At 38.0% G+C, this 27119-nt stretch overlaps 1 protein-coding gene and 1 pseudogene across 5 annotated transcripts; one reads left to right on the top strand and one right to left on the bottom strand.

The window, feature by feature from the left end:
• Window positions 1-1828: 1828 nt before the first annotated feature.
• On the top strand, window positions 1829-9432 carry slc22a21 (solute carrier family 22 member 21). Of its 4 annotated transcripts, none has more exons than XM_027010982.3 (11): window positions 1829-2113; window positions 2204-2271; window positions 3073-3176; window positions 4924-5078; window positions 5316-5487; window positions 5672-5798; window positions 6667-6764; window positions 7834-8048; window positions 8521-8703; window positions 8901-9036; window positions 9282-9432. In XM_027010982.3, exons 1-11 carry the CDS (start codon window positions 1873-1875, stop codon window positions 9349-9351), a joined length of 1569 nt encoding a protein of 522 aa, XP_026866783.2. In that variant the 5' UTR covers window positions 1829-1872; the 3' UTR covers window positions 9352-9432. The 4 variants fall into 4 exon arrangements, with proteins under 4 accessions (XP_026866783.2, XP_081576238.1, XP_026866782.2 ...); XM_081720112.1 differs by having other exon boundaries at window positions 3034-3176; XM_027010981.3 differs by having other exon boundaries at window positions 1829-2271.
• A 3316-nt stretch (window positions 9433-12748) lies between these two features.
• LOC113578019 (organic cation/carnitine transporter 2-like) lies at window positions 12749-26191 on the bottom strand (annotated as a pseudogene). Its single transcript, XR_014124854.1, has 10 exons — window positions 18847-26191; window positions 18623-18671; window positions 18424-18530; window positions 18226-18356; window positions 17913-18085; window positions 17609-17734; window positions 17280-17380; window positions 14422-14632; window positions 13617-13799; window positions 12749-13477 (listed from the first exon to the last, which is right to left on the bottom strand). The product of XR_014124854.1 is annotated as an organic cation/carnitine transporter 2-like (transcript).
• Window positions 26192-27119: the final 928 nt, after the last annotated feature.

The following is a 27119-nucleotide window of genomic DNA, read 5'->3' as shown; positions in this document are numbered from 1 at the left end:
TAGCATACAAATGAGGTGCAAAATGTAAATGAAAAGAAATCCACAGAGTCTGATTTGATGACGTGCATTACAGCAGAATGCTTTTCTAATGGTTTGTTGCCTTTCAACTCAGATCTCATTAATATGATTGTTCCCCAGAATTTATATTTATGCAGAGTAAAGCCTACAGCTTTAGTAGTGGGAAACAACCATGTTTTGAGGCTTTTCACTGCTTTTAAATCAGTCTAATGGAAAATCATTTAGGACTTTGAAAATTATGTTTTAACACCTTAAGATGAGAGTTTGTACAAAAATATGAAATGACTGTTTTCAGAACATGTTCCATAAAAACATGAAATACACATACATGCATGACTATACTCAAAAAGGATCTTATTGTGGGTTATTGAAGCTTATTGAAGGCTTAAAATTTCACCTGATTGGTCCATTTTATGTCCACTGGCAAGAAGGGCATTTCACTCTTCATTACCGTTCATCTCAGTGAGGCACAATTATTATATTCTATCCCACAATTATGCGATCTTATCCTTTAATTGCCATGTAATAAAAGATTAATTTTATAATTACAAGAAAGCTCATGAGAGACATTGATTTATCTCCCTGTGATTATTCACCAGATTTATAAAATTTTCTAATGTTAGTTAAAGTTTCTAATGTTAGCTAGACAACTTACATTTTGTCTTTGATTATGAGAAAGTGAAGGGGGTCTTTTGCTCTTTGAGAACTTGCCAGATGTTTGTCCTTAGTTATTTGGAACCTATATCAATTATTCATCATTAATAACTGAGAAGATCTTTTCCTGAACAGTTCATGTAGTAGATCATCCTGTTAAAAGATTACCTAACAGAGATTAGATTAGACTACTCATACAATTGTCTATGTAGCATAACAAAACAGTTAATCATTTCGTACCATGCAATCAAGAATACTTTTTACAAAACTGCTAAACACTTACAATTGGAATCCTCCAGCATATATGAAGTTTCAAGTTGTTTATGTAATGATAAATTTATGTTTGATGGTGAAGGTATTTTTCTTGTTTCATCTGAGCAATAGGCCCTTTTAAATACAGATTGGATTTCATGTTCTTCTGCAGATGTTAAAATGCCTGACCGGTCTGGGACAGTATAATACTTACTAGGAGTTTTAATGTTTTCGCTGAAGACACATGCATACACTCACCCATTCCTTATTAGGAACACCTGCTCAAATATGTAATTATCAAATCATTCAGTTATGCTACAGGAGCACAATGTATAAACCCATGCACACACGGGTCATGAGTTTCAGTTAATTTTCAAATTAAACATGCGAATAATGTGACTGTCCACACACAACAGTCTATAGTTTACGGACGGCGTTGTGTAAAACAACGTCGAACTGGAAAGACGCAGTTCTGCGGGCGGAAATGGATTGTTGATAAGAGAGGCTTTGTGTGCTGTATTTGTTTACCCTTAGTTTCATTGTGCTTTCATATATGGCATTTTTATTTGTTTGTTTAAAAAGGAAGATACAATAAAAAAGAAAGAAAGGTTAATACCTCAAACCACTTTTGTGGTTGTTTCTGGATATATTCAGGGCATCGCTGGCTTGGGAGCATTGACGTTCAAGCCACTTATCACATTAAACTAGCAAGTGAATTGTCAGAAATGTTAAAGGCTTTAAGAAAACCATTAAATTGTTATACCGTAGGTCACTATAAACTAATTAAATTCTAGTAGAGGTAAACTAATAAAATACTATCCTAAATACTTTAAAAAAAAAAAAAAAACAAAAAAAAAAACAATTAGGTTCCACCCTCTTACCTAACCATAAAACGGCTACCTTTGTGTGCGAGTGTCACTTCCTTTAAAGGTTTCCCACATATTTGCAATGCACGTTTTAAATTATGATGATAATACCGCGTTTCTCGGAGACTGGGGGAACTTTCAAAAGACTGTGTTCTTTCTTTTGTGCTCCAGCGTTATCCCGAATGGGTTTACTGGTTTATCTATTGTTTTCATCGGCGATACACCGGCTCATCACTGCCGCATTCCTGCAAGTGTAAACATCACTGTTGAATGGAGAAACGTTTCTATTCCCGTTGAAGTGGACTACGGACATACGCGATTCAGTAAATGCTCACGATATAAACTAGATGTGATCAAAGGGTTTTCAGACAAAGGGTTGATCCCCTGGGTTGACGTGAATGTATCTGCATTAGAACAAGAGAGCTGTAAGGATGGGTGGGAGTATGACCGGGAAACGTATGTGTCGACAATCGTAACTGAGGTATGTTGTGACTTGGAATGCTGCGCTTTTTGTGCGTATAATTGTCAAACCACTTGAGCACCTTTTACTTGTAGTATTTAGAGTAGTTGTTTCTGTTCGGGAGATAGCTGACTGAGTCCGCGTTTTATTGCTTTTATTCACAATATAGATTGTATGTACAGTCAGTGATATACAGGGAAGTTCGTAATGCGTTCATAATGCTTCCTCACGTTCACGGTTAACTCCACCCCCATGAGGTAAAATCATATTTCAGTTCAAAGTGCAACGTTACATTTATAAATTCTATAGCCTAAGATCATATGTTTATAGTTTGTTGAAAGCAGCAATGCAATCATGTAAGCATTTGAAGGCTGTTTGAGGAAAACAAATTCGTTGTTATAAAAAGCTTCAATACCTTTGGCGATGGAATGACATTAAGCTTATTACTACATTATTAACTGCCTCCTGCACAGCAGTGTTCCATCTTTGTCTTAGGTTTTTGAGTTAGGGAATTACTTTAGTTCACACAGGAAAAAACAATCCAATATGTATTCCTGAGCATGATGTTTTGGCAAATAACACATTTATATAAAAATGACATCTGCTAATGTTCCTGCTTGTAGCATGATGTTGGCTTGGAGTGCTTTGGGAGATTTACAGTGATAATAGTTGTGCAGTTGACAGTCCAAATGATTGCGGAGACCTAAATTAATATGACTCCTGATCCTTGATGTGGATGTGTGGTATTGCAATATAACGAATGTGCTATTTTCTGTTCACTAGAATAAGCTTGTTTTGTTGTCAATGTTTGGTGGCTGGCAGTGGGATCTGGTGTGTTCAGATGACTGGAAAACTCCATTGACCTCATCACTTTTCTTCTGTGGTGTACTTATTGGATCTTTCATCTCTGGACAATTGTCTGACAGGTGGTATTTTTGAAAACTCTTCACACTTAACAACAAACCCCAAAACCTACAGCCAGGCATATTTTTTGGTGAATTCAATAAATGTCAAATCAGAATACATTTAAAATGGGTATGGACTGGACTTAAGGGTTCTACCACTTTCCACTTTTCTTAAGGAGTTGTAAAATATGGGTGGACATGGTGGATCAGAACACCTTCACCCCTTGCAGCCTGATGTATCACACTTGACCATTTACATTTGGTTGATCAAAGTCAGGTAATTATTACTGATGCAATCAGTCTGTGAGACTGCTGGAGGCATTTTTTATAAAGATGCCTTTTTATGGATATAATCACATTACTTCATGGCTAAGGTAAGGCCTGGAAAAACCTTAAAATTACCTTTTTAAAATCTGCAGTAGTTTTTATTGTAAGTTCTTGCTTATGTAAACTGTACCACACTGTGACTGCAACTGGACTAAGACCACCTCACACAGGTGAACTCAGCCCTGGTTTCCTTGAGTCTGCTGCTGGGTTCATACCATTTTTTGGCATTAACCTTACTTTGAATTGGACTAAATGGTCAGTGTGAAGGTCACACATGCATTTTTTCACATCTGAAGAGATAAATATTAGAACAATTAGCCTGTCAGTAAATGAGTTGATTCTCCAAGTACCCTTTACATTAACGGACATTAGTCATAGCCTGGAAGTGGTTGTATCAGCTTGATACATATAGTGATATATATAGATAATAAATATATGTATTAATATATTCAAATAATAAATAAATATAGGTAATATACCACTCCCTTTTATATACACTAAGAGGTCAAAGTCTTCTAAACTCGAATTAACATTTTGAAAAACAAAAACAATACAAAAATAAATATTTATGAGAGTGAAAAATGCTACTCATACATATGTTACATTCTGGGATTTTATCAAAGAGTTTGTGATTGCAGTTTTAGATTGCTCTGTTATATTAGAACAGAGCCTGGTCATAGATCAAACCACGGGAGTCACAGAAAGTGTAAAAGGCTGACTTCAGCAGTTACACTGAATATACTCAAAATACTCAAACAGAACTTTGTACATTTCCCGAGATCTGTGTTGAGAGAGATATGACAGTCAAGTCATTTGACATGGAACTCGCTGGCCAAACCCAAAACAGCACAGGGAATATATTGGGAATAGAATAAAATCTTCAGGTTATATTGCCTAAAATTAATTCAGGGTCTTTCTGTTTAGATTTTGCATATGATGTCCTGTCTGTTTAACTAAGGGTGTGTCTAGGGTGTGACCAACCGGATTTAAAATGCTTATTTTCTGGGATGTCCCAAGTTAAAATCCTTCCATGACTGGGTGGAAATGATTCTCTGACTAAGTGATACTAACCAACTGAGGGGCTCTGACATAGTTTGGTGGTTTAGACAAATCAGAGCTCCTAACACTCTCCCATGAGCTCTAAGATGGGAATACAATCCAATAAGATACCATGAAGAAGATATGAAGAAAGAAGTGCAAAAGCCCTCTCCTAGGATCTCAATAAAACTCAGCAAAAAATTTGTCTCAAGACATCACTCCAAAATTCTGTGATGGAATGACATATAGAATAATACTTTTTCACAAACCATATTATGGGGTTTTATTTTAAAGAGGAGGACATAGCTTCAGATGCACAGATAGTAGCAAATGTCAAAAATATTTTGTCAGATATTCTTTGACTTTATTCTTTGACATTTCACCATTTTATTTTCACTTGCAGGTTTGGAAGGAAAATCGTGCTGTTTCTAACTATGGGAGTTCAGACAATATTCACCCTCATTCAAGTCTTCTCTCCATCTTGGGTCATATTCTGTTCCCTATTCTTTATTGTTGGGATGGGACAAATTTCAAACTATGTAGCTGCATTTGTTTTAGGTAGGCATGTGCTGATGTGGGTTGTACTAGACATAAATATATATTTTGGCAAATTTTATTTCATAGTGAAGAAAATCATGAATATTAAGGAACTTTTAGTGCTGTCAGCAATCAAACACTTCAAGCTATAACACTGAAATATAAAATAGAAGTTTAAGTATAAAAGTTTTTTCTACCTCTAAAATGACTGTGACTCCACAATAATTCCACTCAAAGCTGTTGCTCTCTTTTCATAAGGGATGGAGATTCTAAGCCTGCCCATACGCATCATCTACTCCACCGTTGGGGTGTGCACTTTCTTCTCCGTTGGCTACATGCTGTTGCCATTTGTGGCCTACTTCCTCAGAGATTGGAGAATGCTCCTCCTGGCACTCACTCTACCTGGCTTCCTCTACATCCCACTGTGGTGGTAGGTGTGTGGCATATACTATACTAATACCATGAAGCTTGGGGTGTGAGAAACTGTTAATATTTACTTGTTAAAATAATGCTGCTGTTAGTAAGGCAAAGTTTACTTGAATAAATTAAATGACTAATCTGAAACTGGTTAGTGAAACTGTTCATTCTGAGGTCTTTGGCATTTGGCATCACAGGTTTGTTCCAGAATCTCCAAGATGGTTGCTGTCTCAGGGTCGAGTAGGTGAGGCTGAAGCCATACTACAAGATGCTGCCAGGAAGAATGGGGTCAAAGCACCCCAAGTCATTTTCCCCCTGCCGCAGGTGCAGTGTGTATACACACACACACACACACACACACACACACACACACACACACACACACACACACACACACACAATATATATATATATATATATATATATATATATATATCAATATAGAGCTATTGTGTGTCAAGCATTTTTGAAAATAAAACATTACATGGGAGAGGGAAGTGTGTTCCCAAACTTCTCACATGGAGTTTAAGAACTACTGACAACATTGAAATTGGTGTAATTTCCTGTTTCTTGTGTTTGTAGCCATTAATGTATAATAAAATATGCCGATTGGAGCTATTGGTGTAAGATGCATTTAGGTATGACTTATTAAAGAGGGATCAGAAATGTTCTTGCTGCTTCCTCTCCTCTGCAGGCACATTCCTGGTGTGCCTTGAACTGTTGTGGAATTAAATAAACTGTAATAAGATTAGCTGGCTCCCCATAGAGATGAACTACCTCACAAAGATCCACATTGACATCACTGAGTTTTCTTCCAGATTTTTGCTAACACAGGTTCATTGAATGATCTAGACTTTGTAATTGGTATTTGCTAGCTTAGTGGAATATATATAATTCTGTCCTACACTAAATTACACATTGAATTCTTTATCGGAAGTATTTTGTGGTCTTCTATAAGTTGTGTCCAGCTTTAACTGCATCTCACTGAAATACGAAATTGAAGACACTTTCACAAGGTTCCACTTAACTAAAGTGAAAACATACACTATCAAGTGTTTTTCTGCAGTGCTTTGTTAGCTGTGGCCATCAGATGGTGCCTTGTTTGGACTCTTGTGTTTTGATTCTTGCGATTTTCTAGTAGGGGCTCTCTGCAGTGTACTAAAACACACTTGTTGTCACATGTGCTCCACAGTCTGGAGAAAAGGCTGTAAGGGTGAAGTTCTACAACCTCTGTGATCTTGTGAGATCCAGCAACATCCGGGCCATTACCATCCTACTGTGCCTGGTCTGGTGAGTGTCCATCTGCACACTGCATCACTAGCAAATAAAAGCCCAGCTGTTCAAAGCAAATTATATGAATGTAACCCTTTGGTGGCAATGACACCAAATGAATGAATCAATTTGCAGTGTTGCAATATGCTAATCAGAAGATGACTTTTTGGAGAACATCAGAAACAGTTGTTTTATTGCTCTAAGATAGAATACCCAGTGTATATTTAATGAGTTGGCTTAGGCAAACTCTCTACACAATGAATTGGCAGCTGATAGCTGGAGCAATACACATTGATGGAGAGAGGCGCTTGTGGGCTTTATGCAGGCAGAAACTCAAATAAGGTGCATGTGCAGGAGATTAATAAACAGGGGATGGTGAATGAGGTAGGCGTGGTGTGTGTGTGAATCAGTTAGTGTATTCTTCTGACTGGGTGCCTGGTGCACCATGACAAGTATTAGTAGTATTTGAAGATAAATTTGAATATTATCCTTAACAAATACAGGCATAATGTCCATATTCTATCCATAAACTTTGGGATTTCCATTTACCCACTGAGTTTCTGACAGTCTGTACATGTTCTGAGAATCTTTGCAACATCTGTAAAGGAGTGAATCAGTATGGGTCCTAGCTTTGCTAAGTGACTGCAATAACTTATACTATTTGTGCTACATGAAGCAAGAACATGAGTTGGAAGCCAAAAATGAAAGTATGTAGTTCTCATTCCCTGTAAATGCAGGTACATCCATGTGTTCATTGTGAAAAGGTGTGATGAGCTACATGCACAGGAGGGCCAGTCATATTGCTTATTTTATACCTTTTATTAACTATGCTGAGTACAATTGTACCAGTATGAGATGTCTTGTTATTTTGTATGCCTTCAAAAATGCTGCACATTAGAGTGCTATGAGATTTACACCTCCTTACATACATCAGGTAAGGGTGCACAAGGCACAAAATGACCAAAACACCCATGTCATGGTAAAAAAGATATTCATGGGTTTTAGCAGTGCATGTGACAGTCTTTTGACACCCATAAACATAAAGCTTCAGAGGCTGATTGCATTGATTGTCTTCACCTTCTTCTAGGACAACCCTCTCTATAGGATACCTTGCCCTGTCTCTAAACACGTCCAACCTGCATGGGAACTCCTACTTGAATTGCTTCCTCTCAGCAGCTGTGGAAGTGCCTGCCTATACCATTTCATGGCTCATGTTTCGCTTCTGGCCCAGACGGTTGTGTCTCTTCTCCACCCTTTCTCTGGGTGGAGCAGTGCTGCTCTTCGTACACCTTATACCCCAACGTGAGATGTGTTCAAATCTATTCAATGTTCAAAAATCACAGATAAAAGTAGTTGTGACTTGTTTTCTCATCCACATTCAGATTACTTTATGAAAGAAACCATGACTTTGAAAAATATCTTTATCCTTTGTGGCTATGGATTGTTCATAATAGCTTTGTGATGTGATTTTCTCATAAATTCTGTAGTAAAGACTGAAACACTGAAACACAACATTTCCAAACACTGAAATGTTAAATAATGAAAAGCCTCCAAGGCAGCCACTAATCATAAATCATGAATTATAATGAACAGTAGTTTAATGAATTTAAAAGAATTTAATGAAGTCATGAGAGCTACACTTGCCTATCCCTATCCTCAAGATTTCAAGATCTGTGGCCTCTGTGGATTGGAACAAATGTATAGCCACGAGTGTTGTCTTATATAGCATTTGTCATGACTTTTTGATGCAACATTTTGTCTTTTGTTGTCACAGACCTGAACTATGCGGCCATTTTGCTGGAGATGCTGGGTAAGTTTGGTGTCACTATTGCCTTCGCAATCATATATGCTTTCACTGCTGAGCTGTACCCCACTGTCTTGAGGAACACGGCTATGGGAGCCTGCTCCATGGCCTCACGAATTGGCAGCATATCTGCCCCTTACTTCGTATACTTGGGTCAGTAAACTCTCCTTTCAATACAGTAAATTGTTTTACCATTCACGTCCTATGTGTAAACTTTATTACTGTAGGCAGAAATCAGTCTTGTAGCAATGCAAGCTAATATTCCAGCAATGTGTTGTAAAAAAAATGGCACACCATATTGAAGTTTACTTTTGTTTTTTTTTTGTTTTTTTGTCCTCTCAACATCACAGGAAGCTATTACAGAGCTCTGCCATACATTTTAATGGGCAGCTTAAGTGTTCTCTCTGGGTTGCTTAGTCTCCTGCTTCCAGAGAGCATTGGTATGCCTCTTCCTGAGACCATAAGTCACATGCAGAAAGTTACTGGGTAAGCCTTCATCTCCAAGGGTCTAGCACCTTCTGTTGTTCAGTTAAGCATGATCACTTGCTGCATGGTCTTTGATGACACCTCTGAAGAGTGTAATAGATTCAGGATATCTTTAAATTGACTACCATTAGTTATATAATGCAAGTTAGCAAGAGTCAACCTTAGAGAGAGAACTGGCGAGTGGCGAGTGTCTTCCTGAATTTGCATTTCCTTTCATTATCACACACAGATTGTTTGTCTTTCAGGTGTAAAAAGAAACAACCGTCTTACAACCTCGCTAGTTCCAAAGGTGACGAAGAATGTGTATCTGTGTAACTAGAACACTGCTTATTAACAAATCCTGAGTAGAACATATAGTTTTGAATCCCTTTCACAAATGAAAGCTTTGCAATATTATCTGTGGCTCTGCGTCATTTTTGAAGGTACACTGAGGTATTCAACCTAAAGCTTCTAAATTAATAACAGGTTTACATATTACTATTTGGATCATTAGCTCTCTCTCTCTCTCTCTCTCTCTCTCTCTCTCTCTCTCTCTATATATATATATATATATATATATATATATATATATATATATATATATTTATTTATTTATTTATTTATCCTCTTTTTTTTTTTTTTTTTTTTTTTTTTTTTTTTTTTTTTTTTTTACAAAAGCCTAGCTAATAGAATTATGAGATACGTTAGGAACTGGGACAAGCCAGTAAATTCAAACTCAGAGACAGGGACAAGGCAGTAATTAGGCACTCATTTACATTTACAGTATTTGACAGATGCCCTCGTCCAGAGTGACTTACAGAAGTGCTTCATAATCTCTATCAAATACGTATCCTCATGTGGTAATAGATAGGTTAGTGTTAAGAATACTATCAGTTCAAATCCCTGGCGCAAATAAAAAGAATTTTTGTAAAATGATAAGTGCATATTTATGCACTTAGTGACTCAGTGAAGAGGTGAGCCTTCAGACTTCATTTGAAGACCATCAAGTGTCTCATCTGTACAGAAGCCAGTGGAAGTTCATTCCACCACCTTGGTACCAGGACAAAAAACAATCTTAATGCATGTCTTTTTTGTGTTTTGTGGGATGGTGATTTGAGTTGAACAGTAGACAATACGATGCAGAACGGAGCTGCATTAATGCCTTTAGGTATATTGTAGCTGGTCCAGTAATGACTTTGTATGCGAGCATCAGTATTATAAATCTGATGTGAGAGGCATGAGAAAGCCAGAGGAGGGAACGCAGCAGCGGGTGGTGGGGGTTGGGCTGCAGAGTGACATGTGAGAGTTTTTTAAAGTTGAAAACGAGCTGTGCAGCTGCACACTGGATGAGTTGCAGAGGACTGATGGCACAGAGAGGAAGGCCTGCCAGGAACAAATTGTAGTAATACGAATTTGAGATGATAGGGGCATTAATAAGCACCTGAGTGACTTCTGCAGAGATAAATGATCTGATTTTCATATTGTAGTTGAGGAGGAACCTACATATCCCAGTAAAATTAGTAATATGAGGAGAACATGATGGTTATACATTAGTACGTCTAGGTAGCATGCCTTATCAGTTGGAGTGATCCAAGAGTTCTCTAGAGAGCCCAAGGTCTTGACTTGAGGAGGCATCTTCAGGAATATTTAGCAGCTCAGTCTGGCTGAGGTATAGTTCCAAGAGATGAAAATATGAAGAGTAAGCATGGGACAGTGTACTAAATGAAAGGCATGGCATGTTTGTTTATATAGCATTTTTCATGCACAGTGGCACTTCACAGTGCTTCACATAAAAAAGTAAAGTCCTACAATCTCTGTGATCTGGTGAGATATAGGCAATGTCCGGGCCATTACCATCCTACTGTGCCTGGTCTGGTGAGTGTCCATCTGCACACTGCATCACTAACAAATAAAAGCCCAGCTGTCCCAAGCAAATAATGTGAACTATTGCATTTAGATTTAAATAGAAGAAAAATATTTAGTAACAGTAATTATTTAGTGACAGTAATAAATATTAAATATTAAATGACAGTAATCATTTTAGAGGTAAATAATTTTGTTTTATGTTTCAAAGCTAGAAATTAACTTAATTCAGTGCAGTGTTTATTGTCCTTAAGACTTACCCCTAATCCTTCTATTTGCTCTAGCTATAAACCTATTTAAAATGCTATTGAGAATTTTTATTGATTAGTTTCATTGGATAGTCTGTTAACTTAAGCATTTGAATATGATCTATGAATGACTATGCAAATAAAATAAGGTAAAAAATCTCTAGCTAAGTGTTATGCACGACTCTTACATATTACCACTATGTGAGGTTTAATGGCTCCCTCTTGTGGAGAATCTGTAGGTGATTGAGTGATCGCATTAAGCCATACACTCCACAGGGCAGAGGACTTTATGGTAGAATGTCCAGAAAAAAGACATTGCATACAGAAAAAAAAAAAAAACATATTTGGAGTTCACAAAACAGCATGTGGCAGGCTCCCCAAACAAGGAGAAGGTTTTCTGGTCAGACTAAAATTTAACTTTTTGGCTGTAATGGGAAAGACTATGTGTGGCACAAACCCAACACTTCTTGTCACCCTGAGAACACCATCCCCATAGTGAAGCGCAATGATGGCAGCATCATGCTGTGGGGATTCTTTTCATCAGTAGGGACTGGAAACCTGGTATGAACTGAATGAAAGATGGATGGCACTAAGTAAAGGGCAACTTTTCAGGAAAACCTGTTACAATGTGTCAGAGATTTGAGACTGGGACAGAAGTTTACCTTCCAGCAGGACAGTGACCCCAAACATACTGATAAACCTAAAAAAGGAGTGAGTTAAAGGGAAACATTTAAAGTTCTTGGAATGGTCTATTCAAATTCCACACCTACTCTATACCCTTCAAGTTAGTGCAACCCTTCTAACTTGAAGGACCTGGAGCAGTTTTGCCTGGACAAATGGGCAAAAGTCCCAGTGGCTAGATGTGCTAAGCTAATAGTTTTGTTTTTTTTATCTTAATTTCAATTTTCAAATCTTAATTATTGTTTTGTGTCACAATAAAAAAATATTTTGTACCTTCAAAATGTTAGGCATGTTGTGTAAATCAAATGGTTCAATCCCACCTAAAATCCATTTTTAATTCCAGTTTGTAGTGTGCTAGACACTCCACCTGAGGGACATGCCCACTGACATACACACACACACACACCCCACTTGCCCCACTCACAATCACTTGATTATTAACCATGTGCAACATGATTGCCTCTTTTACTGCTCCCCTTATTTAAAGCCCACTGGTACACTCATCCAGTGTGTGCATTGCTTGGCTGCTGTGCTCAACAAGCTACTCTAAGGACCGTTGTTGCTACCTTTCAGCGCCCCGGGTCTTTCTGCCAGTGCTGGTCTGTTTCTTGGATATTTAGCCAGCTCATTGCTCTGTTCTTTTGTTTGTACAGAAAGAGTCTTTATTCTGAGATGGTGAATAAAGACACTCTATCACACACTCATTTGCTCCCTCCCTGCCAAAGTCACAGCAACAAAACAGTAAAAACAAAAAGGTGAATACTTTCAGAAGGCACTTTTTTTGTTTCCTAACAATAGTTTTCTCATGTTTGTGATTTACAAACATTTTGATAAATTGATGTCTGTTCTAGATTGATAATAGTTTTAGAAAACTTTATTTTAATGTAGTGTGTTAGTGTTTAATTTTTTATTTTATTTATTTATTTTTTTACATTTATAAACCTTGGTCTATCATTAAACTACCATTTCTACAAATTTCAAGCTGAAGTATATTGTTCATCAAATTGAAAAACACCACATAATAACAAATAACACACTATTTACAGTTTCAAAATACAAACAGATTGCCTATTATGTTAATTTGCAACATAATTCTAATCTTAATGTAAAATCATAAAAGCATGAACATATACAATATACAGTGTAGAAATTATTCCTTGTTCTTCACACATTAAAGACAAAATACTCTGTAAATTAAATGATTCTTGCTTTACTGCAATTTCTTTCTCATTTTTCTAAATTTCTTCCCTAACCGAATAATGACTTGTTTTCATAATCTGACCTCCTGGAGCACTTTAGCTGTGGTGCTGGTGTCTTGGCATAGATCTGTTTCATCTTCTTTTCTAGAGTAGCATAGGTATTTTATCCTTTTGATGAAGTAGAGAAGAAACACATGTAACATGGAGCTTGTAAAAATGAATGCCCTGACATTATAAAATTCTTCCTGGATATCAGCTGGAATCTAAAATGTAAACTTCCATTCAATATTCTATGTATGAAGAAAAAGTGATCTATGAAAATCCCCAGTTGCATTATTGTAATAATCCTCTGCTACTTGTTAAAAAAAACTTACCTATTTCTAAAGTTTTCTGGCAGAAACAATGTGGTTGCTAATGACAAAATGCGCAAACTTCCCAAAATGATGTAAGGCAAGTACTTATGATACACATCTGGAAGAGGAAAAAGTGTGATATAAAGACTTGATATGGATATGTAGTGAGCTGTACATGGATGTACATTGTCTTGGCCCTGTTTTCTGAAAAACATTGTTTAATCATTGTCTGATTTGTAAATGATGTAAACCCTTACTCAAATTGATAAAATATGGGGCAATTGCACTACCCACATGAGACACCATAGCACATGACCCCACCGCTGTATTCCGTAGCACTGTGGGGTACAATTCCCCAGTGTAGGCAAACATCAGTGCTGTGCCCATAGCTATCCCAAACTTCCCTGTCATCTCCAGGGCTACAGACAACGAGGGCAGGTCTAGCAAACACAAATATATGATAGTTAAGTGATATTCATACATCTGCATTGTTTTCATTTGTACAGTGAAGTTGTTAAAACCCTTAGACTTATACATGAGCGCAATGGTCAACACAAAGAGCTGGATGGTTCTCCAGCTCCTGGCACCTTCTATTCATGTGCATTATGAGAACTGAACATAAGCAGTTCAGCTTCCGCTCCTTATCTGATGCAAAGGATGAAAAAACATAATAAGATCTTAAGTGGGAGAAGTCTCTAAAACAGAAGCATCTGTATTTGACATATTACAGGCCAAACCCAGGGCTGAGCAAGTCTCATGGGGGTGAAATGTATGCTTGAGAGAGGTAGAGAGGTCTCTATGCAAGGGTCATGGTGCAGGGGTCATGGTTACAGTGAAAATGAAATTAAAACCTTGACACATAACTGCTCCAGTATATGCATGTCATCATATAAAAATATCATTACGTAGCAGGTTAGCTCACCTTAACAGTTATCATATTATTATTAAAAATTAGCAAGGTCCTATATTAGAATTAGGCTTTGCTGGTATGATAGCATTGATAAAAATCTATGATGTTACCATGCTGAGATTCAGAGTGTTTGAAAGACAACATATTCTTACTTGGTGGCACTAACTGGATGAAAAACAGCACCCCTCCTCCCAGTAGCATGCTAGTTGAACAGGAAAGCCTCCTCGGTAAATACTGCAGTGACAACCAGCTGATGATGTAACCGGGAACTTCAACAGCAGCAGAGATGAAACAGTTTACATATGGAGCTCCATGAAGACGAGATGTATTTAAAGACCAAAGTATCCCATGCTGAGAGTCATCCTTAACATGAAAATGCAGCAATAAGCAAAAATTAAATACACAATATACAGACAAATTATTAAATAATAGAGACAATTTTCATATTTGTTTAACAGTTTAAATGACACTACATTCACTGCACACTCTTGTGTTTTCTTTGCTATAACTGAATAGTATCTACTCATCAAGCTCTTTAGGCCTGAATGGAGTATCAAAACAGATCACAAACATGCAGTGTATGAGGTTCATAGAAACCCCATAGTTTAGCAAAATCTCACATCTAAAGACATACCCACTGTTGATACCCACTTTATTTGAACCATTTATTAATGAACATGTATCATTGTACATGTACTGTAAGACTATAGCCCATCTGTTGCCATGCACAATTTTTATTAGAGCCAACAACAGGATGGTCTTATCCCAGCCACTTCTGCTATCTGTCAGTAGAACATTCCTTGTAGGTGCTTATCCTGCCAAAGCTTTTCCTCTTGTTTCCATGGTACCCATGTCTCTGTTTGTTGGAGACACTCACATCCTTGGACGTCATTACTATGGCATAAGTGTTCACTAATGTTTTATTTCTCATCTCAGCCAATGAATTTTGTAGGCTTTGTAGGCCCTTTTCCCCTCTTTCTGGCTGATATACAACCTTTGGATGGAGTGCCAGAGATACAAGTCATTTCAGACAGGGCCCTTCATTAGCTGTGCAAGCCAGGTGTTGGCCGTGGCCCTGCTGCACTGGAGGATCATGTCAGCCACCCTGGAGCTCATATGTGCTAACCAGAGTTTTGAATCCATAACTCTCCTGCATGAGAAGAGGGGAGAACTTCAAGAGCCTCTTTTTTTATTCTGGAGGTGAAGATTTCAGTGTTTCCTCTCCACAGTCCCTGATCTGAAAGCAGTACTGGCATTTAATAAAACCGAATTGATAGTGTTTAACCCTTGTCTCTATGAGTGTCCAACCCCAGACCAAACAATTCAGTTCTAGTCACACTAGTGGAAAATGTGAACAGTTTGGATACATACAGAGGCCAGGTTACTGAAAAAGAATGTCCCCTTTTGTCCCCTCTCCCTTTTCCCTTCCTCTCTCAATCATCTTGCAATTCTGTTTCAACACCCTAACATGGAGAATCTCCTTCAACATATCCTACAGCAACAGGAAGCAATCTGAGATGTAGTCTGCACCCTTAAGGTAGTGGCCTGGTGTTTCTTATGAGGGTGACACAAGATGTACTCTTCCTTGATCCTTGGAATGCAGCACAGCATCTCCTCACCAAACTTACTTCAGATAATGACAAGGAGACATCACACCTTCGAGGCTGTAGAAGAACGGGAACCATAGGAAAATGCAGAGTGGTTAGAAATCCTCACTCCTTTACTGACAGGTGAGGCACAATTGGCATATTACTCCCAAAATGGAAATCTTAGCCTGTGGGGCTCTCCTCTGCAGCAGTCACCATGGAATACCACAACTTTTGCTATTGACCTGGGCAAGAACCTTTGGCACAAATGTTATAAGTAATCTGGATTATAAGTGCTGACTTCAGATGGACCTGCTATGGACCATTTTCTTCACACCGTGCTAGGTAAGTTGAAGAAGGCTGTGGAGTTCAAAACTCCCCCTTTGGCTTGGGTTATGGGCTGATGGGACAACAGGATAGAAGAGTGGGGTTTGGAACCACGGGCTGTTGCAAGTCCTTTCCTAAGTGAAGAGATACGGAAAGACTGGCCGTTCAGGATGGAACCTACCACCCTGACATAACCAGCCAATGGAATAAGCCCATGCCAACAGAGCTTCCATCCTGGTTGTACCAAAAACCCAGCTCACTGGATGCACTCTACATATGAGAGAAACATTAACAATAAACAGCAAAAACATTGCTTTGAATCTTTGCTTTGAGGCTCAACCTGCATTAACGGAAATGTATATACAGTCCCACAGACAGAGTCATGCTGGGGAAAGAGAAGAAGAAGTGGCCATTGACTATTGGGATGATGCAGGAGCTAGCAGGTTTTCAAACTGATGTCTCCACTGGTTCAGGGCTCCAACAACCACATAGGAACCAAAACCAAAGATGGCCCCACCCTGTGTCACTGGCCAACAAGCATGACAAGAGCCTGACCACCAGGCCCCAAAGGTGAGGCACTTTCAGTCACTAATGTCACTTTGTATCAGCAGCCCCCATATTTTGCATACAAACAGAAACAAGGTGACTGCTTAAGACACACCTCTGATAAGTTGAAGGTGGTCAAAGGGGATAATGTATCTGGTGTAGGATGACTTGTATTATGTGGCACACGTAATATTCCCCACATAGATATACTCATCAGTAGACCTGTGGTCAGAGACTGACCAGTGATCAATACATCAATAATAGGATAAAAGATTGCTAATTAGCTACACATAGTAGCGGATGGACTGCAGCCTATTTAAAATTTTAAATCATTCTTATGACATTAATCTAAAGTCAGTTGTTTGATTTTGATTTTTTAAAATACGCAGCCTCAAACCATTTTGTCCCACATAGTGCATGAATAGTATGAGGTAAAAATCCGCCAGGCTCCAAACTCCACTTTCGGCAAAGTTGAAATGTAGAACACCTATAATACTTCACAAAGTTTAGAATACTTCATTGCTTGAGCACAAGCAGGCCAAGATGCTCACCACACTAGGAACAATATCAAAGTAGATTGGCGAATGTTTCTAGTCCTCATGAGATCCAGAACACTCTTTGCTTCTTCTGGTTTAACATGTCTTTTTTCTTCCTGCAGGACGCAAGACAGTTTCAGTTCTAAAATTTACGAGGGGTTGGTCAAAGTTTTTCAAAATTAGAGTTTGAATTTCTATCATTTACCAAATTCATATAGCTCTTTGACCTGAATTTTATTAATTTAGTTGACATTTTAATATTCTATGTCTGATTTTGACTTAATTTTTGACTTTTCTTTTTGTTCAAAGTGTTCTTCTACATGATATCTGGTGTTACACTGTACCCCAGTCTCCTTGAAGATGATCTCAGGGGCAGTCACTTCGTTTTTCTTAGCTGCATCTTTCAATATGGCTTTAGCCTCTGCTATTCTCCCCTGAGAGATCAGCCAGCGAGGAGACTCTGGAATTAAACCGTAATAAAGTACATTTAAAGGTGTAGAATATATTTTACTGCATGCCAGATAGTGTGGAAAATGTAACAAACAAAAAAATTGTAAGATAAGAGTAAGATATTCCTCTTATCAATATAACACTTATCTTAGTTTTCAACTATAGTGTTCGCACATACTTATTCATTAGTTACACCTACCACCAGAGGGGGATGTAGATAAGACCGGGAATAGACAGTGCAATTAAAACCATCCTCCAGTTTCGCATTAGAAAGGCAATCAGTGGCAGCATCATGTAGCCAATGGAAAAGAACAAAGTAATTCCCAGTGACGAGTAAAAAACCCTCACAGCCCCAGGCAAGATTTCACTACCTGTTCATGAGAGCAAGAACATCAAAATATTCCCAACAATAATGCTGTGGTTAAGTGATCACTGGAGAACATTATAAGGAGTGAGTCTGATAGTGTCATAGCACAAGCACATGTGTATGATCATTTTGTGTGGTCATTACCTAACACAAATGCCCTCACATAGTTAGAAATTTGTCCCAATCCGACAATGAAGAAGAGAACAGAGAACACCTCCTTCATTCAACAGAGAGATTTCAGGTGAATGTTTTTTCATAGGAATGGTTTGTCACAGGAATGGTTTATCACAGGAAAGATGAGTATGCAGTATGAGATATGGAAGATGATGGTGTGATCAATCTTACCGATCAGAGATCTGTCCAGAGAAGAAAGATCCACAGAGCACGCCAACAAAGTAAATAGTAGAAGTGAATGGCTGTTTCCATTCACTGTCACAAACGAGATCAAACTACATATAGATCAACAAAAATATTAGAAGACATACACAGACTATACCTTTAACATGTGGGCAATGGTAGCTCAGTGGTTAAGGTACTTGACTTGTAATTGGAAGGTTGCTGATTCAAGCCCCTCCACTGCCATGTTGCCACTGTTGGGCCCCTGAGCAAGGACCTTAGCCCTCAAGTTGTACTCAGTCATAATTGTAAGTCATTTTAGATAAAAGTGTCAGATAAATGTAAATATTTTAGGTAATATTTGTATTTTCTTTAAACATTTGACTTTTCAGGATTTTCTGTAAATGCTTTAGAGCTTACCTCAGTAACTATGTCGATTGATATATGTCTTTGCTGTAAGTCTATCCATCAACACATTTTTCCCAATTAATATCAGTGAGATTCACATCTTGGGGACTGTAGCCTTGAGCAGAGAGGTTTTGTATCACTTCAAGCTTGTATCTCCAACATTTATTCAACTCTAGCTTTCCATTCACCACCTTAGTGGGAATGCTGGCCTTGATCCACTCATCAGTCAGATTCCTACCTGGAATTTGACAGTAGTGAGCTGGAATATCAGCCAGGAATATGACAGAGAATGCACTGAATCCATTTGGAACTGCGCTGGTGCACAGAAAAAAGAAGATGATTTGTTGAAACCATCCCCACTGACCAAGGAATGCCATTGTTTCTTCGTAGTCCATCATGGTTCTTCATATCTGCATTGGAGGTAGTACAGAGACCTACATATTCTCATATGATCCAGTCTGACTTTGCACACTCTGACCATGAAACACAAATGATTCACAGGTCCTGGCTTATGCCCAGTTATATGGCCATAAACTGTTGCTTTGCTCATTTGGTTCACACTACCTTTCCTGTGCATAAACCTAGATATTCTTTTAAATAAGTCACTGGAATTTGTGCTTTTAAATGAATCAAATCTCTAAGAAAACATGATAGGATATTGTAGTAAGTTAGACCTAAAAGCAGGAAAAGTAAAGGCAGGAGATCCTTTTAAGTTTTTCTCATATAATAACAGCTATGCCAATAACTTGTTGAATCCATATTAATCCCCCTTAAGGACTTAAATGCTAATATATGAATCTATGGCCTCAGGCCATAGATATGAACCTGCTACAGGAAAACCAGTTTAGGAGCTGTTAGCAGTTTGGAGCTTTTATTAGTAGTGCTGGTCCATGAGGAAAGGTTAACATTAACCTTAACTTGAGGGTCCTGCATAGTATCTTAGCTGTTCCCTGGACTGCACTCTTCTGGAAGGAGATCTCGGCTGTAGTTCCTTGGATCTGCTGGAGCCATTCTCCCAGTTTGGGGGTCACAGCCCCTGTCTACCTGTTTACCTAATTACCACTGAAACTACTGTTGGATATATATATATATATATATATCTCAGAAATGTTGGATGCCAGTTTACCAGCATGGAAGTGTCAGTATGTAAATATTAACCCTACAACACTAGTGATTTACAGGTCTATGCAAGGTTCCTGGGTCAAATCAGGCTGAGGCATCATGGATTTGGAGTTAAAACCCTGCAGATGCAGTTTCTATACTTCTTTACCTCCTACTGAGCACTGGTGCATGCTCTTCTGAATGTCGCAACCTTAATAAAAAATAAGGTGGATTAGTGATTCTACCTTGATTAAGATACCACAGCTGATAAGAGTTTTAATGATCTAATAAAGTTATACATTAACTCATCATTCACCATGTGTCCACAAAACTGGTCCTCTTAGTATACTTTTAGTATATTTAGAAATAAATTGTTTGGTTATTAGATGTTTTTAGATTCAGGGTTGAGAAAAACACACAAGGTCACAACAGACAATGTTTAACTGTCAAATCAGACAAATCAGACAATGTTTAACTGTCAAACTTGTCAACCATCACTTATCAAAACAATGTGAATAAATTTGTGACCACATGAGGGCGCCCTCTACATGTGACCCACGCAGCAGAGTTCTGAAATCATACAACTATAATAGTACCTCTCTTTTCATGACAGTGGATGGAATGGAATCAAAAAGACAAAGACAGGACAGCCAGCACTTTACACGTGACTCTAGTGAAAATAGAATGCATTAGAACACTCCATCAAGCCAATTTATGTAAATATTATACACAATCAGTAGGCATTCTCTGCAAACTCACTGGCAGCCAGTACTAATCCATGTAACTCACCCCAATGATACTGACCCACCCTTGTTTAAATGAATATCATTTATCTCACAAAAGAAAATAATTTATCTCACCAAAACTGTGCCCAGAAGCCTGAACCGTACAGCTTCAGATATCTTTGTAATTTTAACATTTTTAATTGCCTTCATATTGAAGAGTAATCTGTAACAATGACAGACCTCAACATCACAGGCCACTCTAAGTCATGTTACAGTACCATATATGAGTAACTGTTTCATCATCTTGTTGCTCTTATCCAGGATCCTGGGTCAATGCCAATTTTTACCCAGAAAATATGAGTTCTGATGCATCAGGGAGTAAATTGGATCATGCGACTGCACCCACCAAGCTCCTTAAGAGTACCACAGCTAGACATAATACAAGATGCAGGTTGGTCACATGAAAAACTATTTAGTCTGTGGAGCTGAGGTTTCCCTATCTCAAACCCGTCCCCTTAATCCATGTTGCTGGGAAAAATTGTATTTCTCATTAAATTAATCTGGTCTTCCTCTTGAAAAGAAAAGCCTACTCTTCACTTTATGGGCTGCTGAGTTTTCTTGTATAGACTTGCACAGAACTAATGAGGAAATGTTTGGTACAAAGCCAGAATAGGAAGTGGCTACAAAGTTTGTATGCTTTTTCGTTCATTGCTTGGAAATTATACTACAAATAATCTGTCATCTGTCTTGTCTTGTAAAGATTGTGTTCTTTTATTTTTCAGGTTAACATAAGCATGTCTTAATCAAACTTTCATTTTCACTGCATCCTGGTTTTGGTTTCCCATCTATTTATTTATTTCCTTTAGATACTGGATTTGGGAACTGCACAACAGAAGCTGTTTACATACTCCCAAGGGCTTTTAGGGCTGGGTACTGGTTGGTAGCCTAAAATCTGTATTTCACAAAGACAGCTAATATATTCTCTTCCCAGGGCTACAAGGGCTCATTCGTGTTATACACTTCTTATCTTAATTAAAGGCAATGAGTGAAACAAGGTCTGGTACACTTCCTCATTAATACATTCTTTGTTTTTACCTACCAAGGTCTTGGAGGTGATAAAGAACAGGACCAAGGTCTAGCGAGATTGTTGTGAATATGGTCTCATACACTGTTGAAACACTTGAGGACAATGTATGCTCTTGAGTAAGGACCACCCAAAGATTGTAACACCCTATATCCTGAGAAAGGAACTTTGTTTTAGGGGTAAATGCAGGGTACTAATTTTCTGTCTATGGCAAAGCAGTTTAAAAACATAGAAAAACAAATGCAGCTTTGTCAGAGTTACTCCTTTATTTATCCATGGCTGAAGCCTCAGGACTGTTTCTGTTGTTTTTCAAGTTCTCCATGCTATGTTGGGGGATGGGGCTACACTGGGTCTTTCTGAGTTTGTCAGGAGACTCACAAAGCTTAAATTTAAAATCTTTAAATCTATTCTGTCCTGTTCAGGTGCTGTGTTGAGATTTGGATGCCCTTCACAGTCAGAATTGTATGGTTACATTATCCTAACACTTCCATGTTTACATTAATGGGATTGTTGAGGATTTATAGAAATTTACCTATTTATCAGTCAGCAGTTGAAATAAAAAGTAGAAAAAATTACTTCACTAGAAAATAGAGCTTCTCTAGTGGGTATCTTTAATGACAAGAATATATAATTTGCAAAAGTAACAGTGGGGGAAAATACTGAATCTAGTTAGACAAATGGCCATTTTACAGATTGTCAACATTGTTTAGAACATTATCAAAAAATTATTCATAACAAATAACTTAGTAGTGCACATATTATCCTAGGCGATGGTACAATAACTGCTACAGTTTGATGGGTGTCTGGGCCCTGAGTATATTCAACCTCTTTTATTCTTTCAGTCCAGTATTTCCTTTGGCTGTTGCTGTCCAATCTGGCCTAGAGGGGGAGGAATCAGAGATTCCATTAGGGCTCCTGTTTCTCAGCACAACAGCAGCATCCAGCTTGTTTCTTAGGCTCTAGCTGCTCATCCGGCTGAGTGGTTGGCCAGCTGGGTCTAGCTAACATGTGTCCAGTAACATGGGTCCATATAACTCAAGCCTTTTTAATTACTAGAAAACAAACAGAGAGACATTCAGACAGAGAGAGAGAGAGAGAGAGAGAGAGAGAGAGAGAGAGAGAGAGAGAGAGAGAGAGAGAGAGAGAGAGAGAGAGAGAGAGAGAGAGAGAGAGAGGTCTTTTTAAAATTTCTTCCTTTAATGTAAACCCTAACCCACCCACCCCCACACCACAACACCCTACTGGGGCTTTGCAAAGTCTGTCCAAAGTTGGTTTTGTCTTTGGTCTGTGTTGATAGGACTGACTCAGCACAAGAGAAGGGGGGTGGTGGGTGGCTGTTGGTGGCAGCTTCAAAACTCCCTACTGAACTGCCCTTCTGGAAAAGCAGTGCAGTGTCACTTTACCCATTTTTCTCTTACTAAAATGATAATTATTTATCACACATTTAAAGCTTGAAAAAGCCATATTCCTGGTGGCAGGCCAAAAAGACAAAGATTCCAAATTGATTCCAAAGATTCCAAATTCCAAATTCAGTTACAACTGAAAATTTCAGAGATTGGTGTTTTATTCAAGACCTTTGCTTTTAACAACACCTGTCACAAAGAAGCTTTACAGACATCCTGACCCAAGCTCCAATTAGCAAGCCAAAGCTGACAGTGGCAAGGAAAAACTCCCTAAAAGCATGAGGAAGAAACCTTGAGAGGAACCAAGTCTTAAATGCCCATCCTCCTCCTGTTGACACCAGACACCATAGCAGGAATAAAATAAGCAATCAAATGAAAAATAAAAAGGTAACACAAGGCTTTTTCAGCTACCTTTTTTTGTTGTTGTTGAGAATCAATTGCCATGCTTTTCAAATGGCTAGCTTGTTAGTTTAGAAAAGAGGAACTATGTAGCTTTTATTTTCACTAAGAAATGGGGGAGTGAAGTAGCATCACTGATTTATCTCTCAGTTAGGAGACCAAGAACATCTTGCCCTTATATGTAAGTGATTAGCCATGCAGTTGTGCCTGGGTCCAACTATAACCACGAGCTTTAGTTTTATGTGCTCAGTTGTGTTTGTGAACAATCTTCCATTCCACAAGTTACATTCTTTTGAGGTTACTTGGCCTAATTGAAAAGAGAACCTACATCTTCTGAGAGGTAATTACAAAATGCTCAGCTTGAGTAAGCAGAAACTGACAAACTCAGATTTGACTTTGCTGTAATGTTTCTTTAAATCGTTTGAAGTTTTAGACTGGCACTCAGTTCCATCAAATGCACAGTCCTACTGTTTACTGGAAAGTAAAGAAAAAGTTAAAGGAGTAGGAAACAGTGCTTAGACATGACCGATGTAGTCAACACCTGCAGCTGCAACAGGTGATGAAAAGTTTTCCATGTTAAGTCCAAATCTGTCAGAGTCACATGGGCATCAGTCAGGAGCACTCACGTCACCTGGCTTCTGCATCTGAAGGCATGTTCAGATATATAACTATCTATGCTAGCCCAGCTTGTCCACAAATGATGGACTGAAGCTTGTGGTGAATTATTTCATCACTTCATTTCGATTTCTCCTCAAAAGGGGGCTTTTCACACCCATTATTGCAGGGATGTAATATGCAGATTTGGTTTTACTAAAGTGGTCTTTATGAGAGACTGGAGAATCTGGGAATGACTCTGTCATTGTGTCATGTTTCTGCTAAGCTATAATTAAACTGGCCATAGTATTTTTAAAGGAGCATTTATAAAGGAACAGCAATATGTTGTTGCAGATATATTACCAAAAACAGATTCTTATTTTGTGAATTTAATTTTGTGGTCGGTGTTTGAATGATGGCTTAAGGCAAAACAGCTTTAAAAAACTGTATAGTGCATCACACTGGGCTTCATTTAATATGAAACCTTAAGAGTAAATACATAAGCAAATGTCATAAATCTGGGCAGTAAGAAATACATAAATCTCTTACTTCATTTTTCACAAATCATTAACACAATCATCTTATTATTGAGCCTGAATTAAAGTTCCAGTTAAATCAGGTGTGATGGAGTAAAAGAAAAATGGAAAAAAATGGAAAAGAGTCAGCATCTGACAAATTCTGCTAACTCATAATGGTAAGGTTTTTTGATGCACATAATGATCAAAGTAAATAAAGCATGCAAGTGTTAAAACTTCCAAAAGACAAGAAAGACATAAAACATAATGATCTTGACAGGCTAGTTCTAAAGAGCAAGTCACAGCTGGCCTGAATGAAGACTATTTCTCTTGCCCCTCTTACAGCAGGGGGATGGAGGGATAATGAGGGGCCCAGGGAACTACAATGGTCTACATGTCCCCCAGTGAAGACGGGGCCACATTCAGAGTGCTTGAGCCTCCGCCTGCTGCTGGGTACGTCCAATGCTGTTGCTATGGAGACAGTAAAAACATGTTATAAAGGAAGGAAGAGAGAGTGCAAGAGATACAGAGAGCAGATATTGAATTGTTTGCGTTGTCTTGCAGCTGAAGGAGACCTCTGGCCCATGTGAGTTGGCTGTTGGAGTGGGACAGCTGAGCTATGCTTTCCTGTCTGCCCCGAGTCCCTCCTGATCTTCTGACAATATGAACTGTTCAGTAAGACCACATGTTTAAGAGGATGAAAATATTCATGCTTGAATGAGAATGCACTGTGATTTTTTGCTCATTTGAACAATCCATTCTCTTAGCCAGTCAAAATTGTTTAGTAATTCCACTTCAATTAGTAATTTATTAACTTTAATCTAATTCTGGAAGTACGTCTATCTATCTATCTATCTATCTATCTATATATATATATATATATATTTTTTTTTTTATTATTATTTTTTTTTAAATGTGTAATTGGTACACATAAGAAAATGCATATATGGCATATTGTCCGCTGACTGGAAAGGGCCCTACAAGATGAGCGTTCAAAGACCTAAGATATTTAAGAACAGTCTCAAAGTTTTTGTAGCTTTACAATCCATCAAGGAATATTATGACCAGAATAATTTCATCTAATGCCTGCCATTTCAGCATCTCTTACTGTGGTTTGGGGGGTATGTCAGAGTGAGAGAGAGAAAGAGAGGGAGTGCTTTTCATATTCCACAGGGTACTGTTTTCTGGTTCTGATTAAGAAGGGGCCACTGAAAGTGCGCCATGAATCACAACTGGGTGCTGACCTTGACAGCTGTCCTCAAACCACCAGCCTCTCATGTTACATGTTGTCTTATGGTGATGTGAGAGCAGAAGTTACCAAATGCGAACGTGCTTGCTGAGCCTTGGAAAAGAAGGCCTGCAAAGACAGCTCAGTCAGCTGAAGCAAAAGTGTGGGGTTTACTGTCGGTAACATTTAATTTCAAAGGTCAAGATGTCCACAGCAGAGGAAAGCCACCGTGGCAACAGCATTTCAATTCTGGTGGAGACCAGATGAGAATAGTTGGAGCCTCAGGGTCAGTGGGTACAGTAGAGTCTTATGCTATACTTCAGGTTGTCTCCCAGGTCAGGGCTTTGAAAAAACACATGACTCATCTTCCATAGGTGTGACAAAACTAAGCCACTTTTTGAACAAATGCTATAAAAATGTCCCTAGTGTTTCTGCAAAATGGTAAGAAGTAGAAATAAAATACTTTTTTTTTTAGATTCCTGCCACTTTATTCATATTAAAAACAAGGAAATTAAAGAATAAAACAAACTGTTATGGCACAAAAAAATAAGTTAAAGGATTGGCAATCTATCAATATCAGTTAGCATATCAGCAGTTTTAACAAGAAGAGGCCAAGTAATATTGTGTTAGGATTTTAAAAAGACACATATATACAATTCTTATGAAAATGTGTCCTCTTTTCACATCATTTACATAGCAAGTATTGCCATTTTGATGGCATTTCTGATATATTCTCTATTACCAGTTCTCTATTAATGAACGGAAAGAATGCTAGTTCTTTTCACAAAACATTTTTCTTAGGAATGACTTACTGAAAACCTCTAAATAATGTCATGAGACCAAGGCCAACTGACATAATAAATAGAGTTTTAATCTATAAAGCACACCATGGAGAAATTGTAAATGAGCTTCAAATAAATCAGATAATTTATAGTACATGCAAACCAAAATATTTCAAAGTCTCTTACCTCTGATTCACTGAGTGATGTTTGAGTTGGTTGATATAGTTGGCAGTAATTAGATGTTCAATCAGACCCAAAAGCATACTGTATATTTATCTTTTTAAAAAATAAAACAAATTAGTTTCTAGCAAATGAATATATATCCTACATATTCCCACAAAGGTCCACCAGTTGGCTTTTACTTGTGTGTGTGTGTGTGTGTGTGTGTGTGTGTGTGTGTGTGTGTATATATATATACATATATATATATATATATATATATGTATATATATATATATATATA

Source organism: Electrophorus electricus, chromosome 8, assembly GCF_041902795.1.
Source record: "Electrophorus electricus isolate QZ-2024a chromosome 8, ASM4190279v1, whole genome shotgun sequence".
Lineage (NCBI taxonomy): Eukaryota > Metazoa > Chordata > Actinopteri > Gymnotiformes > Gymnotidae > Electrophorus > Electrophorus electricus.
The sequence above is the reverse complement of the archived record's forward strand: the minus strand, read 5'-3'. Positions and strand labels throughout refer to the sequence as shown.